This window comes from Gadus morhua, chromosome 9 (genome assembly GCF_902167405.1).
Source record: "Gadus morhua chromosome 9, gadMor3.0, whole genome shotgun sequence".
In the NCBI taxonomy this organism is placed as follows: domain Eukaryota; kingdom Metazoa; phylum Chordata; class Actinopteri; order Gadiformes; family Gadidae; genus Gadus; species Gadus morhua.
In genome coordinates, this window is record NC_044056.1 from 24,709,662 (window position 1) to 24,726,804 (window position 17,143).

The 17,143-nt window shown below is 43.7% G+C and overlaps 1 protein-coding gene across 3 annotated transcripts in view; it reads right to left on the reverse strand.

Annotated features, from left to right (window-relative positions):
• Window positions 1-1,889: 1,889 nt before the first annotated feature.
• The window catches only part of ampd3b (adenosine monophosphate deaminase 3b), a 26,358-nt gene continuing 11,104 nt past the window's right edge, over window positions 1,890-17,143 (reverse strand). For all 3 annotated transcript variants that reach the window (XM_030367171.1, XM_030367173.1, XM_030367172.1), the window contains 13 exons: window positions 16,786-16,933; window positions 16,093-16,258; window positions 15,214-15,433; window positions 13,499-13,628; window positions 10,372-10,566; window positions 9,272-9,403; window positions 7,797-7,960; window positions 6,986-7,112; window positions 6,394-6,557; window positions 5,507-5,627; window positions 5,015-5,188; window positions 3,762-3,872; window positions 1,890-2,443 (listed from right to left, as the gene is read on the reverse strand). In XM_030367171.1, the coding sequence (XP_030223031.1) occupies window positions 2,261-2,443; window positions 3,762-3,872; window positions 5,015-5,188; window positions 5,507-5,627; window positions 6,394-6,557; window positions 6,986-7,112; window positions 7,797-7,960; window positions 9,272-9,403; window positions 10,372-10,566; window positions 13,499-13,628; window positions 15,214-15,433; window positions 16,093-16,258; window positions 16,786-16,933 (2,035 nt within the window). In that variant the 3' untranslated portion in view covers window positions 1,890-2,260. The remainder of the gene's footprint in view (window positions 2,444-3,761; window positions 3,873-5,014; window positions 5,189-5,506; window positions 5,628-6,393; window positions 6,558-6,985; window positions 7,113-7,796; window positions 7,961-9,271; window positions 9,404-10,371; window positions 10,567-13,498; window positions 13,629-15,213; window positions 15,434-16,092; window positions 16,259-16,785; window positions 16,934-17,143) is intronic.

Sequence of the window (17,143 nt, forward strand, 5' to 3'; positions counted from 1 at the left end):
TACAATACTAGGAGCCGAAGACTACCACTCAATCCCCTGTACCAGCAAGCACTTCAATGTGGTGAAGCCGTGAACTCTGTTTTCCCTCTCACTCCCATTAACTGTTACAACATAAATACCTCGTCTCAATTCATCTCAAATGTATTATAACCAGCATGGTATTTATTAACTGATTATACACTTTTAAGAGTCAGTTCTCCATTTATAAACATGCACTTTGCATATTTTATACATATTTATATAAATGTGTGTATTTGTAGACACCTGTGCTTGTGTGTATGGTCTGCCAGGTAGCAATGCTGTGTTTTCGTTTGTTTTTTGTTTGGACATGGCCCTGTCATTTGTAATGCTGCTGCTATGTGCCCTCAATTGCCCCCTGGGGACAAATAAAGTTTTTTTGAATTTGAATTTGAATTTGAATATCAATGCTGGTACTAGAGTCTAAACTACTCAATGCTGGGTACCACAGGCTACACTAATCACTAATGGGTACTAGAGTCTACAGACATCCTATACATAGATGCAGAATTGGCTGCTGGGACGTGAGAAATGCGGTCAGAGGGGAGATTGGAACAGAGGATATATTTCTGCTTGGGGAACACAGTTTGGCATCGACAACCACCATTCGGACTTGCTCATTGGTTGTGTCTGTGTTTCATAAGATAATGCCTCACGGTTGCACCACATTGCCAATTTTGGCCGCATTTTTTCAAATATGCCGCACTTTCACCGAAAAAATTGCTGATTTCCGCGCAAAATATGTGGGGCTTGCATGATTTCATAATCCCCGCATTTTCGTTGCAAAAAAGTCACATATATTTGTGACTTGTAGCACATATATAGTTGAAAAATGTTGCGTTTACTTCACACAAGAGCAGCCATTTCCCCCTGTTGCCATTGGAATGTTATGAAGTGACGTTATAACGCGACGTCATCAAAAAGCTGCATTTTTTGCATGTTCCCGCATTTTTCGCAAGTTCCCTTAATTTTTGCATGTTCCCGCAATTTTTATTGCATAAATTGCATAAATATGCCGCATATTTCATCGCATTTTTCAAGAAAACGTGCCGCATAATCAAGGATTTTTGGCCGCAACAATCACAAAAATGCCGCATTTTTCTGGAGGGACTGTATAAGGTAAGATATATAGATATCTAATGTATTCAAATTCATAAATTGTTTAGCCTAAAGTAATCATATATTGTTGCTTCAACTTAAAAATAGCTGACCGTTTTTTTTCCCCTTCTCTGGTTCCCAGTTTTGATCTCGGACGTCTGGTCACTTGTAGCATATAAGAATATTCTATTAGGCCTACTGTTAAGCCAACTATGAATAATAAAACACGCTAAACCATGTGTCCTTTATCATAGCTACACGTATGACGAAAAAACGCGTGAAAATCGGTGGTATTAAGTGAGGTATGATTAATTAAATGTGCTGACAGTTCATTGCTCCTGCCAAACGGATTGGACTGAGTGGAGCGGATCACTATTCCAAAATGGCTGCCCCGCGTCTCGTTCAGTGCCAAGAGGGTATGCGTTCGATGCTCCGCCTATGATAATTTAAACTGAAATCTCATTGCTGGAAGGAACAGTGCTGGAGGAAATCCATTCAATCGAGACCAACGCCCAGTCTATGGACAAGAAGTCTCCTGCAAAAAAGACCCATATGGAACCTTAGTCCTGCTCAAACTAAGGCCGAAGGACGCCAGCACAGGTACATATTCGTATTGTGAGCAGCAGAGTCACAATTGTTGCGACTCTATGCTGGTGAATCAGTTAGTACCCTTCAGGTACGGAAGTTTCCGGTATTGTTACTGTGAGCACAAATAGAAAACCCAACTTTTGATTCCCCATGATCTGTAAACATTGCACAAAATGACACTAGTATATCAAATAACGCTATGCTTTATTAATCATAGTTTCAAATAAAAAATACAGCTCAGTTAAGGATGGAGGATGTTGAACTTTAGGTGGCAGCAAACTCAAACAGAAATAGTGCAGTGTCAACTGCTCATATTGACCAGTTGAAGTCCACTGGTCTCAACTTGTAGGCTGTTCTGTTGGAACATCCTGCATCTGAAAGTCTCACTTGTGTTGTCAAAAATATATTGATTTTGAAAAAGTTCTGAAATGGTCAATCAAAATAAATCACATAATAAATCATGGCGCTTAATAAAGCAGGAGCATTAAGCCAGTGCCGACGTCAATTCACTACGTCAGGTGACCTGTATGCACTGATAGAATGTGAAAGGCGGACATCACTGGTCCGGGATGGGTGTAGTGGCAGCATCCATCTTCATGGCGTCCACCAGGAAGCTGAGCTCGTTGCACAGCGTCTCGTAGCGGTACGCCAGCCGGATCTGGGCCACGTTGGTCCGCCGGATGTCGTTGCCCTGGTGGCCGTCCTGCAGGTAATTTGGACCCAGGAAGTGCTGTTTCTCCTGGGGGGGGGGGGGGGAGGTTGTTAATCAGCTAGACTTGCGTTATGCTAGCTAAAGGTGTAATCCTCAACGGCTCCTCCGGCAAAGTGCCCTACGTCCAGCCCTACACCATACACCCCCTGGGGGTACTTATTAATATATACTTATATCCAAAAGTGAGCCCTAAGGACTAAGGACTCACAGACTTAATTGATCTCAGGTGCTAAGTGAGTGAGTGTGTGAGGCCACATGGGCTCAGATAGATACATATGGGATTGGGACAGCACTTCACGAGAGCACATGTTACCTTGACAACGTTTAATGTCAAAGATGTTTTGGATGGACGCTCATTTTGACGTTTTTTTGTAAATGCAATGAAAACAATCGGCTGCAGCAATTTATTGATATTAGAAAATATAATTTTTACTTTTGAATACTTCAGTATAAAGGATGCATTGAATAATGTAGGTGATTATTGGCCTACACATACTAATCATAAGTCAGAACGGGCTACATTTGGCTGAATTATAAAAGGTATAAGTAGTAATATGAAGAGCCATTTGGGAGCCAAAAGAGCAGGCTCTTGTTGGTGAGCTGATCCAAATGATCCGGCTCACTAAAACAACGCTTTGAACTGTGGGTGATTCCCTTAGGTGAAGTCTGCACTGATGCGGACTAACGGAAAGGGCTCGGTAAGTGTGGACTCAAACCCTCAAACCCTCCCAGCTAGCTAGACTAGCCTTCTGGACTAGTGTTTTGCTGGCTTAACTTGTGTCCTGCTAGCAAGACTTGTCAAACTAGCTAGACTAAGGGTGCATCCGAATACTAAGTATATACTATTTCTGTTGAGTGTCTACTACTTCACAATGTAGTACGTTCGACAGCTATGAGTACAACGCCTCCAAACACCACCGAAACGCCCCCGGATGTTTGGAGATTACTTATTTCCCCTCAGATGCCAGCAAAATTAAAGTCATCTGTGATAATTTACTTTAGCTGGAGCTGCTGCTGCTGGTGCCGGGTCAGCCATCTATCTATCTTTTTTTTCTTTTTCACCGCAGCGTTCTTCTTCTTCGGTTACCAGACTCCGGCTGAATTGTGGGATAGCGTAGTGACCTACCGTTGTATACTGTGGCGGTGGTACGCATTCTGAAACTTTTTGCCTACTACACAATGTGTACTGAGCATTCGGACGCGTTTTTGACGTACTACAAAATGCCTACTATATGTCAGTCAAGTATGAGTATTCGCATGCAGCCTAGTGTTATACTAGTTAGACTAGTCGGGTGTTAGCTACACTAGCAGGATAATAGTATCATACTAGGTAGGGGTACTGTACCTTGTGTGAGAGGCCGCTCTGCAGGACACTGTTCCTTGCTATCTCACACACATCACAAGTGCTTAGCTTCCACAGCTGGGCGGCGATGGCGTACTCCTCCATCAATGCTTCCTAAGGAGTAAGGACACGACACTTAGAAATAAGGAATGCAAAAACAAAAGATACAAATAATAGAAGGTAAAATTATAAATATATCACTGCTATCCATATTATTAAAAATATTAAATGAATACATTTTCTGATGCTGCTCAACGCACACCTTGATAACCCATAATAACATTATTAGAAGCAAATTAAGGATATATGTTCATCACTTCAGAATTCATTCCATTCTGACGCTATGACGTCACTCTGACTTCTTGAATTAGAGTGCGATTAACAAAGTTGTTTTCTTTAGCGCCATTGACGGTGAAAATACCTAACGTTATTTTCCCAATTTACAACTAATGAGTCATCTGCTCGGACAGCTGTAGACAACGCTATGGGTCTGTGGTGAATATGACCGCGGGGTTATCCGTGGAGAAAATAATCATGAATAACATATTAAAAATAATAAGCCTGTTAAACGTTGTTTTAATGTTATAACGTTAGCCTATGTTTAAGCTTGGGGGCTGGCATGAACCACCAGAATAGAACATGATAGTAAGATAGATCAATATTGAAATATCATAGCAATAAATTATCTCTCTACTGGTTTACTGTTCTCTCTGGTTCCCCGGAAGTTAGAAGGTAAAGAACGACCATCAAATGAAACAGTATTACCTTGAATAAAACAACTTATTTCTCTGGGTCGGCCTAATAGTATTTTGATATTTGAACGTGAAAATTATATATATTATACCTTTCAGAGTCTCCAAAATCTCTTGACCAACAGAATAACAGAACGTGATCAACCGAAACGTTGATAAAACATACTTACATTTCTCTGTAGGGATCCTTTCCATAATGATGGATGAATATAACTGAGCCAAATTAAGCACTTTTAGAGGACGGATTATGGCTGCAGTGTTCCTACTCAATGCCCTACCAATTTTTTTAAATGTAGCCCACATTATTAATATATACCCAAAATTATTAAAAGGAAAATCCAGGTTGAACAATTTTCAAACAAACAAAGTAAAATACCAAATTCCTCATTCTCTTGGTTAATTGGCATGTAGAGTTGCATGATAAAAAACAGTGATGGTATTAATGGGTTGGGTAAATGGATGATGCATCATTAGATGGCCGGTACTCAGGCTGGGAGGGCTGACCTTGGTGTAGTGGAACAGCAAGGGATCGTCAGTGGACAGGGACACACACAAGCCTTTGTGGAGGAACTCGCGCAGAGGGTTCTTGGAGTACTCCAGGAACAGGCCGTTGTTGCTCAGAGGGGACATAGCGATGGGCACCTGGCAGAGGTAGTAGAGGTACTGGAGCACTGGACTCTGAAGAGGACAAGAGGACACTTAATTTGAAGGTTATTCTTGAATGTGTTACTGATGCATTTATATGAATACCAGAGGTTTAAGGTCGACCATTTAGATCCCACCTCCACTGCTTGATGAACATGTTTTCTTTTAAACTTTGATATCCAGAAGTCATTACTTTCATGAAAATGTTGTGCCAACAAAAATTTTTACAGATCCAATGCCTATCCAAAAGTATAAACACCAGAGACCAACTCATCTAAACAATTCCTGGCTCTTTAGAAATAACCATTCACACTTCAACTGGCCCCGCCAGCAGTCAGGGTTCTGGCCCACCTTCTTTAGGTTGAGGCCGTGGGAGATGTTGTCTGCGGTGAGGAAGGCGGACACTAGGTGGGTGATGGATCCAGCCTCGCCACAGTGGGGCCGGAACTGGAAGGTGTTCAGGCCTCTTTCCCTTCAGACACGAGACAGAGTACTTCACTAAGTAGGACTGACCTTCACATCTTCGTTTGATGAAGGTCAGACTCTGAGTCCTTTCATACAACAATGAAAGGTGTACCTTTCAGGCTCAAACGGTGTTGGACGTTTGTCAATAAAGTTTCGAAGACCAAAAACGCTCTTGTTTATCTATCTGATGAATTAGCGGTTTCCGCTCTTACAAAGTTATCTTTGAATATGGTTTGTCACTAGCCTGGCTCCGCCCGCCTACGTGCTACGCTCAGTTTTAATTTCCCTTCAGTACTACGTCTGGATTTGCGGTATATTCGTGGGTTTTCTCCGGCCAAATTTTGCCAGTCCAATCAGAGAAAAGATGGAGTGGCTGAGAAAAATGACGTTGAGGGCGTAAGCTAGTTTCAGTTGTAGTAAAATGTTAGCGATTGGTTATGGCAGATCCAGAGTGGCACTGGGCAGACTCAATTGTTTTAAACTCCAACCGACACCCGCCTTCAAGTGAGTTAACGTTTTTCAATGTAGAGTGGCCTGACTCTCTGTGCAAATGAAAAAAAGTACGAGAGTCTGGTAGGACCAGGCTAGTTTGACACTAGTTCCCTCCCTCAATTTCTGCAATTTTTGATTAGTAATTGAATAAACCCTAATACAGCATGGAGACATTCCAGTTCATTCATCGTTAAAGAGCCTGTTAGCATGTGCCTGTGCTACTACTTCTGTTGCTATGTATGCACCCATCCATTAGACGGGGGGGACTTAGGAGGACTTACTTGCGCAGGTTGTTGAGCACCATGATGTTGGCGTACATGTGGAAGAGGTAGTAGCTGTAGGGGGGGTTCTCCTCGGAGGTCCAGCTCTCAGGCTTGGGACTACTGAAGGAGAACATGTGGTCGCTGTGTTTGGACTCGTCGTCCACACTGTCGAACCCCGTCAGCTGCAGCGGGACAGGACCGTGTTAACAGTTCAACAGATCCTCCTCCAAGGGAACAGAACATTAAGGAGGGGGGGGCTACATGAACCGATGTGTAATGAGTTCACAATGTACAGTAGCTACGGGAACGGCCATATGGGAGCAGGGTAGTCTAGTTGTGGTACTCCACTACCAGTTGAACGGTTCTGGGTTCAAATCCCATTTCCACAGCATACCTGTAGGCATCATTGAACAAGATGTCTAACCCCTACCTGTCAACTGAATGACCAAATAGTGTAATTAAATAATCCAAATAATCCAACCTTCCCAGACCTGGGAGCCATCAGGTCTGGGAAAGTTCATTCAAAGATCAGTTTTTCAATATTCAATAACAATAATTTTAGATGAACCCATATTTCGGCAAATATATTGAATCCTCTTGCACGACTTACGTATTTTAAAAACAAGTGCACTTCCTTGTTCTTCTGTGGGTTGACTGTGGCCTCAAACAGTGGGAGGAAGATATTCTCCAACATCTTGGCAAAGTTTGGTATGATCTTCTTGGCCCTGAAAATATCACTGAAAGACAAATATGGTAACATTTTTTGTTTTATCAACATTTCTCACTTTGAGATGTAAATCATTTCCCTACCTGCCACAGTTAGTACAAAAAGCTCTGCTTGCTGAACATTTAGCTGACTTAAGATTACTTTATTGATAGGTAAAGGTTAGCCACTTGTTCGCCACTATTAACAAAATGTCTCAAAAAAATGTGTTCTTAGAACCCAACACTGGGTTTCATAAAACCTACATTTTGTGAAACACCTCAGAAGGAGGTTCAGCATTATGGACCATCTGGAACAGCGTAACTAGCAAGTAATTATGTCCAGTTTACACCCAATGCTGACAATGCTAACCGATGGGAAAGAAACATAACAGTATATTGTACGTTAACCTAAAACAATACTTCTGTTTAGCGAGTCATTCATGGATGTTTTTCCAAAGTGATCTACAGTGAACTGAGCTCAGTTCCATGTCATTAAGAGCTTCTTGCTGAAGGACACCTCCAGAAGGCCTGGCGGATCAGATGGATCATCATCCCGTTGGGCCAGACTACCCTAACCACTATACTAATATCAGGACCCCCTTGGTGGGGTGGGGGGGACCTTCAAAACCTTCACAATAATCCAACCTTCAAAGTCAAACCCAAACATAAATGCATGTATACATCTCATAGTTATAGTGATGGTACGAGGAGCTCACTAGATGCGGGGGACCTGGATCATCCATTGCAGGTTGGGGGAGTGGAGGCGCTGCTGGACGAACCAGGAGGCCAGGGTCCGCCACTCGTCTGGAGAGCGTCCGTAGATGGAGAGGCGTGGCTCGGCGTGCTGGTATTTGCTCTCCTCCAGCCCGTGAGCCACTTCCTGTTGGAGGATACCAGGCAGTCCATTAATGGGGAGACATGGGGTAATCCCTTCTGATGCTGCTGCTACCCCACGTCTGCTCCCACAAGCAGCACTGCACTGAGTCACATGCTGCCATGGATACAGATGTCTTCTAGAGATGTCCGATATTATCGGCCCACCGATATTATCGGCCCGATATTAGCATAAAAATGTAATATCGGTCAATATCGGTATCGGATTTTTTTTGAAAAAAACAAAAACAAACAAAAAAAAAACATGGCACTTTTCCCTTAAATTAAGTTGAAGTATTTTTCTTATTTTGCACAGACAATGTTAACATTTGGAAAGCCTTGTTGCATTCAAGAATGCATCCAGTGGGGCATCACAATAACATTAAGCATGTTGTGTTAATTCCACAACAGGAGATATGTAATGTTACCTAAATTAGGTTTGAGGAAAAATAACCCAAATATCGACATCGGTATCGGCTGATATCGGAATCGAAAATTTAGAGTTGGACAATATCGCATATCGGATATCGGCAAAAAAGCCAATATCGGACATCCCTAATGTCTTCTATATATTTTATGGCTCTTTATTGATATTTTTAATCTGTAAAAATAAAATATTAGACCACTGTCTAGTACATGCTGCTGTGTAACCCAAATATGTATGTCTGGAATAAATAAAAAATCGGTTTATTATTAATTCCAAATCAAACGATAAACTTCAGAAGGAATTATATTTTCGGATTTGTAATTTTATAATTGTTTTTCTGGCACTGGCAGGCTCGATATTTGGACACATAATACAATTAGACGTTTCTACATGCCACTAAGCTTCTATTGGTTCATAAAGACTGATTATAACTAACACAAAGCTGGCTCACGCACTTTGTTAGTTTGTCACAGTCACATTTCACTTATGTTTTATCTTCTGGATCTTAAATCTCACCCTAACGAACGTGAGGTATTTGGGAAGTGAAAGCAATGCTTATTTTAAATATGTTAACAATTATTGTTAATAACGTCTACATCAAATGTCTGTAATGAAATGGACAGCATGGATCTTTTTGCATATTGCTACCACTATTAAAGTGTGTATAGATATATTTTCTGCATTGTTCCTTGTTGTTCTTACTTTAACTTTAATTGCGTATCTCTTATTCATTTAGTGTCAACTAATGTCTTTCTGCTGGGATACCCACATTTCCCGTCTCGGATTAATAAAGTACCCTATCATCTTGTATTTATGGCATATGAGGGTCTGTTACCCTCTGAAGGCAATTTCACCCTGTTGTTCATATTTGCGGAATGATTGATACTGTACCTTAATCAGGCGTGCAAAGTATTCTCCATTGATATAGTTGTCTGTCTTCAGGTAGATTTCTCTCAGCTCGCTGGCCCCTACAGGGTTGTATTTGGAGTTGAACTTGTCAAAGCGGTGAAATGTTTGTCTTCCCTAGGGATTGGGAAGATCTGTGAGCTGTGCAATCAGCCAGAAAACATCAAATCACTCTGACTCTGAAGACCTTGCATGAAGCCCAATCAAATTACATCAACAGATTAAATGTGTCTACAACACATTCTGTGCCCCTGTGCCAGGAAATGCTGTGTGTTCTGTCCTTACTTTTTAGTTCAAATGTATAATTAAATGTTATAAACCTTTAATTAAGTCATTCATGAATTAAATATTGAATATTGAATAGTATATTGAATAGTATGTAATGGAATGGCCACATTAAACAGATACTTATAAAACAGGCTTCAATGGAGTCTATTTGAGTTCAGTTAAAATGCTCTTTGTTGTGGTACTTTCTTCTTGTTCAATTACTTTGTCTGTAGCCTTGTCTTATTATCTAGTCTGAATCAGACTTATTTAACTCATCATTTAACACATCAGTAGGTAGACCGTTGCTCTCTACTTTTCTCTTCTACATAATCAATGGTGACATGTCCATTGATTGTGGTGGTGGTCTTTATAATGAGTTGTATTGATGAAATAAATTACCCAGATAGGTCATCGTGTTCATCGAGCTGACCGACCATCTGACGGCCTTCGTGCTGCCCAACTATCCGACCAACCATCTGACCAACCATCTGACCAACCATCCAACCGACCATTCAACCGACTATCCAACCGACCATCTGACTGACCATCTGACCAACCGTCTGACCGACCATCTGACCAACCATCTGACCAACCATCTGACCAACCATCCAACCGACCATCCGACCAACCATCTGACCGACCATCTGACCGACCATCCAACCGACCATCTGACCGACCATCCAACCGACCATCTGCCCAACCGTCCAACCGACCATCCAACCAACCATCTGACCAACCATCCTACCGACCATCGTGCTGACCGACCATCTGACCAACCATCAACCCGACCATCTAGATAAGTAGGGAGCGTTTCTTACGGCGTGCACGTCCAGGGAGTCCACGGTGAGGTCGTAGGGGTCCATGGCCAGGTTCTGGAACACCTGGCCCAGGGTCAGCTTCTCCCCGCCCCTCTCCAGTACCACGCGCTCCGCCTCCGTCTTATACGTTGTCTGGATGAACTTCAGCAGATGTTTCTGGTTCATGCAGGCAGCTGCGTGGATGTGTGTGTCAACCTGGTTGAGAAGTGCATCCACACACACACACAAACACACACAAACAATGATGTCCGTGAGGTGCAGCAGATCTCTGGAGAACAAGCTTCATCCATAAAACATAGTTGAGAAGAATGTGCTTAATGTGCTGACGATTTTGTTGAGTTTTTGCTCTTGATACTGTGGAACTCTTGCTGTTCTTGCACAATCTTGTGACTCGATATCCCAAGGCTTTAATATTTTCTGCTAATAAATGGATTCGGTCCACTCATTGTCACGTGAAGAACACATGTTTATAGTGGAATGTGCACTAATGGGAATAAGATACCAAACAAAACGACCAGCTTGGAGCCAAACAGGAAGATGCAATCATCTAAGCAACACGCAAAGACACGTTTTTCAAGTTTCATTTCCAGCACTACCCTAGATGGCCATGTCCAAGGACTAAGTTCAGTTGCTTTGCAGGAAGCTGAACAGTAATATCCCCTGACAGGCATCCGCCCGCAACTCAAACAAGGCTTGGACAGGGAGGAGACAAGGCAGGCTCTTATCACACAAGGACCCAATGCAGGGAGCACTGAGGCTGGAGCCCGGGGCTGGAGCCAGGGCCTGGAGCCCGGGGCTGGAGTACTGAGGCTGGAGCCTGGATCTGGAGCCTGGAGCTGGAGCTGGAGCACTGAGGCTGGAGCACTGAGGCTGGAGCCTGAGGCTGGAGGCTGGAGCCTAAGGCTGGAGCACTGAGGCTAGAGCACTAAAAATCATCCAAAAATGTTCGACAAAAGTTTGATATTATGAGATAGCAAGCAACTGACAGTGTGTTACTTTCTGTGTAGTAACCCTTTTCATGAGCCAGATAAACAGACTACTAGGCCAGTTTAGCTAACACACAAAAGAGTATTAGTCATTGTCATGAATGATTGTTTTTACTTATGATCATTATTGCTACTACAGTTTCCGACTTTTTCTCAACCTCTAGTTGTAATTAAACCCATAGCTATAATATGGAAACCCCAGTCGATAATGTAACAAATTTCTGAGCGCATAATATAATAACAATTTGCCTATAATTTTACAATGTATAGCATTTTTGGTTCACCTGTTACTTAATGAAGCAAGCATAATCATTTTCACCTTACGTTATGAAGCAAGCATAACATTTTTCTACTTATAAGTCGTTTCACCCATGTCCTCAGCATTTTCGCTGCATTTGTATATCAAGAGATTCGATCCTGAGGGTGATTCACACTTGATGGAGATTCCTGCTTTATATGCGGACATCGATGTCGTTTAGATATCAGTAGAATCAACAGGGGGTTTAGGAGGATGGGCTTGCAAGTAGCGGGATATGGCGTAGGGTCTAAGTTCGCAAAAAATAGTTTGTTTTGGTTTGACCACAGACAACATGGAGGCAGAATGGGCAGAACTTATCGCAATCATCTTAAATGTTGATACAATTATGCATCTTATATTCCGTTGCATCCACAAAATCCGAAGCATCGATCGATGAAAGATTGGAGCATGAGTTGGAGACAAATAGAAGAAACGACGAAGAGGAAAGGCATCACAAACGACTGCGTTACCGTAGAAAGAGCGTCTATTTTTGCTTAAATTTACATATAACAAACACTGGGACAAATATAGTAGATTTCTGTGTTTAACTTGGAAAACAGAGAGTGGAAGGACGTCAACCTATAATGTTCAGCTAACTGTTGTCAATAATAATAATAATAAAAATAACATTTTTTATATACGCGTGCAGCTTCAAACTTATGGATTGTAATTTATTGTATGATGTGTACTTTTAGGATTATGATAAGACCTATTTTTTAGCGTTCACCCAAAATGACTCTTAAAACCAGTGCCAGCATTTAAATATCTTCTAACCATTCACTGAACAAAAGGCAACAGGCTGACTATCATTAGGGGGCCACTCAGTGAAATGCAGAAGTGTCATCACGTCATCATGCGACTTTCTACTCCTCATTCACATATAAGGTAATTTACATTTCTTACGGAGAAAATACTACCTCTGCGGTAGAATTATTCAGGAGATTTTCAGGGAACAAATGTCAGGATATGTTGTTCGTTATAGGACGCTGTCTCTTTAAGAGATCGCGCGACTTGTTTGTTGATATGCCGGTCGGCGCGATGCTTTAACTTAAAGGGGTAGTTCGGAATTTTGGATAAGGGCCCAATTCCCAAGTTAGCCTGGGTGTTCTTTATCATTGGAGACAGTTTTCAACACATTTCATTCAGTCCTTCTAGTTGCAGAGTTTGCTCGTGCTAGTCTAGCGCACGGCAACGGGCAATACTAGCCTGCTAATAAAACAGTCTTACCCACTCCACAGTACACCCGAGGCAAATCCACTATAGCGCCAGACGGTCGATGTAAATGTCTGTGTTGATAGAATAATGTTAGAAATAAAACCAACCTTGCATTGCATTGCGTTTTGAGGGATTTGCTGTGTCTCAGCAACAGTGTAATATTCCTGGTAGTAGGCTACGGGGGGCCTGCCCGTAATTCCGACACCTCATTGTTCCGACGTCTCAATGGTCCGAAATATTTCATTAGATCGAAATGCCACTATCTGATAAAATAAACGACCTGCCGTTGCGTTGTCGACGTGAGAAAGTGTCTCTTCACTACCTTTATCGCCATTTCTACAGTCTATAGAGAGAACGACTTTACTGGGAGAGTTTGTCAACGGCGGGTCCGTTAAAAAGATATCAATATCGCAAGACATTGTGGGATGCTCAAGGAGTGTGTGCGTGTGTGTGTGAGCTGCGGGCTGCTTGGCACATGCGCACTTGACCAAGTGTGCAGTAACTTGACAGGCCTGCTATTATATATTAGTAAGATAAGATATTCACAGGCCAACATTTAGCAGGGGGTGTTTGATGTTGGGCTCTATTCATGTGGGTATGTGTTTCAGGGAGTGGTGGAGGTTCAGACCTTTCTGACGTTGTAAAAGTCTCTGTGTGGGACCTTCTTCAGCTCCTTCAGTTCAGCCATCTCATTCAGCATCTCATGGAGATGGAACTTAGACTCCAAGAAGTTCAGCCTTCTGTGGCAGTAGGTCTTTCTGCCCGGCGGCGGTTTGGAGATCGGGTAGAGGGAAAACAGTAACAGTAACAGTAAGGAACCAATGTACTGGTGAGGAGATTGAACTGGGAACGCCCTGTCTCCTCCACCTCCTCGTCTCCTCTATAACGCATGGGTTCTCCTCCTCATCTCCTCTATAACGTATCTCCTCATCTCCTCTATAACGTATGGGTTCTCCTCCACATCTCCTCTATAACGCATGGGTTCTCCTCCTCATCTCCTCTATAACGTATGGGTTCTCCCCTCTTCTCCTCTATAACGTAGTGGTTCTCCTCCTCTTCTCCAACTATAATGTATGGGTTCTCCCCTCTTCTCCTCTATAACGTATGGGTTCTCCCCTCTTCTCCTCTATAACTTATGGGTTCTCCTCATCTCCTCTATAACGTATGGGTTCTCCTTATCTCCTCTATAACGTATGGGTTCTCCTCATCTCCTCTATAACGTATGGGTTCTCCTCCTCTTCTCCTCTATATCGTATGTGTTCTCCTCTATAACGTAACTCCTCTTTTCCTCTATATCGTATGGGTTCTCCTCATCTCCTCTACAACGTATGGGTTCTCCCCTCTTCTCCTCTATAACGTAGGGGTTCTCCTCCTCTTCTCCAACTATAATGTATGGGTTCTCCCCTCTTCTCCTCTATAACGTATGGGTTCTCCCCTCTTCTCCTCTATAACGTATGGGTTCTCCTTATCTCCTCTATAACGTATGGGTTCTCCTCATCTCCTCTATAACGTATGGGTTCTCCCCTCTTCTCCTCTATAACTTATGGGTTCTCCTCATCTCCTCTATAACGTATGGGTTCTCCTTATCTCCTCTATAACGTATGGGTTCTCCTCATCTCCTCTATAACGTATGGGTTCTCCTCCTCTTCTCCTCTATATCGTATGTGTTCTCCTCTATAACGTAACTCCTCTTTTCCTCTATATCGTATGGGTTCTCCTCATCTCCTCTACAACGTATGGGTTCTCCCCTCTTCTCCTCTATAACGTAGGGGTTCTCCTCCTCTTCTCCAACTATAATGTATGGGTTCTCCCCTCTTCTCCTCTATAACGTATGGGTTCTCCCCTCTTCTCCTCTATAACGTATGGGTTCTCCCCTCTTCTCCTCTATAACGTATGGGTTCTCCTCATCTCCTCTATAACGTATGGGTTCTCCTTATCTCCTCTATAACTTATGGGTTCTCCCCTCTTCTCCTCTATAACGTATGGGTTCTCCTCCTCTTCTCCTCTATATCGTATGTGTTCTCCTCATCTCCTCTATAACGTATGGGTTCTCCTCATCTCCTCTATAACGTATGTGTTCTCCTCATCTCCTCTATAACGTATGGGTTCTCCTCATCTCCTCTATAACGTATGTGTTCTCCTCATCTCCTCTATAAAGTATGTGTTCTCCTCTTCTCCTCTATATCGTATGGGTTCTCCTCATCTCCTCTATAACGTATGGGTCCTCTATAACGTATGGGTCCTCCAGGTAATCTCCTCTATAACGTATGGGTTCTCCTCCTCATCTCTTCTAGAACGTTTGAGTTCTCCTCATCTCTTCTAGAACGTTTGAGTTTTCCTTACGTGGGTCCGTCCACGATCATGGCGAGGACCTGGCCCATGTCCACAGAGAAGGTCTCCAGGTCGGGGTAGGGGAGGTCCCGGGGCTGCTGCTGCTCCAGGGCCTCTGGGCTGCTGTACACACGCACGATGCCATCCTTCATCTGCAGCAGGTAGCCCAGGTCCTCTGGGAGGTCCTCCAGGGAGTAGGGGTCCTGGCCCGGCCCCGGGCAGGGGCTGACGTCTGCTCAAACGCAGCGTTAGAGTTAAGAGGCAGATGGAATCCCCCCTTAAAGTGCATGTGACCCCAAATCCTCCTCTTTTTATTTTAAACAGCCTCATATGTCGTCTGTTATCTTCAACAGAGTAAGCTTTGCTATTTTATCCCTCTCACTAAAATAACAATGCAGAAAACACAAAGCTCCGTATGGGGAAAGGTTAGAGGTGATGTTTGCGATCAGGAGTGTCAAGCTCATAGAATTTAACGCACAGTGCAGTTCATACAGAATATTACTCATTATAACGTTCATACCCAACAATGGGTGCAAGCTTAAAGGAAGGATTTGCTGGGGGCCATGATGGGTGTGTACTCCCCCACCTCTGATATCTCCGCCCAAAGCTATTCCTCTTCAAATTAAATTAACAGGTTCTCGCACACTTTAAACATCTTAGCAGAACTGATCCAATGTCTGCTGCACTTAGATACAGCCTGATGAAGATCTTCCTCAGGTCAAATCGTAAGAAAGGATGCCTTCCTGATTACTCCACACTCACACACACACACACACACACACACACACAGACACACACACACACACACACACACACACACACACACACACACACACGCACGCACATAACCAAAACCACACACATGCACACATGCACACACACACACCCCACCTGGCAGGACTTCGTCCTCCTGGCTCCAGGTGCGGTCCTCTGCGCTACGGAGGAAGTGCGCTGTGGTCCGTGAGAAGCGGTGGAATGCCAGCCTGGAGTACTTCTCCCTGATCAGGAGAGCTTTCAGCAGGCTTTTGGAGGCCTGCTCATAGTCCTCCACCGTGATCTGGACGAGGGTGGGCCACAACACACGCTTTTAGAACATGTCTCAAACACCTGCACACAAAGACGGAGCCTTTCTGGAGACAATCCATGGGATTGCCTCTGGGCCCAGCTTGTCAAAGAGCATGACCCTGGCTCAGCTGACCTCTGACCCCTGAACGCGGTACTCAGCTGACCTCTGACCCCTGAGCTCGGTACTCAGCTGACCTGTGACCCCTGAGCTCGGTACTCAGCTGACCTCTGACCCCTGAGCTCGGTACTCAGCTGACCTCTGATCCCTGAGCTCGGTACTCAGCTGACCTCTGACCCCTGAGCTCGGTACTCAGCTGACCTCTGACCCCTGAGCTCGGTACTCAGTTGGCCTGTGACCCCTGAGCTCGGTACTCAGCTGGCCTGTGACCCCTGAGCTCGGTACTCAGCTGACCTCTGACCCCTGAGCTCGGTACTCAGCTGACCTGTGACCCCTGAGCTCGGTACTCTTAGTATGCTTAGTATTATAGTATGATAGTATAGTATAGAGGTCCAGTTTACCCCCGCACAGTAATCCCCACTGATGGTCACTCTCTGGTAGTCTGGGAGGTCCTCTGGGGGCGGGGCCTGGCCAGTGGCCGGGCCGGGGAGGTGCGGCTCCGATTGTAAGAACAGAGACTGAGAACGCTTCATCTTAAAGCTCTTCATTCTGGAGGAACATGAGAGCAGAGCAAGACAAAGGAAGGTTACCATTCAGGTCTTATCCCCGGTGTGTCAGTAGTTAAGGTCTTATCCCCGGTGTGTCAGTAGTTAAGGTCTTATCCCCGGTGCGTCAGTAGTTAAGGTCTTATTCCCGGTGTGTCAGTAGTTCAGGTCTTATCCCCGGTGTGTCAGTAGTTAAGGTCTTATCCCCGGTGTG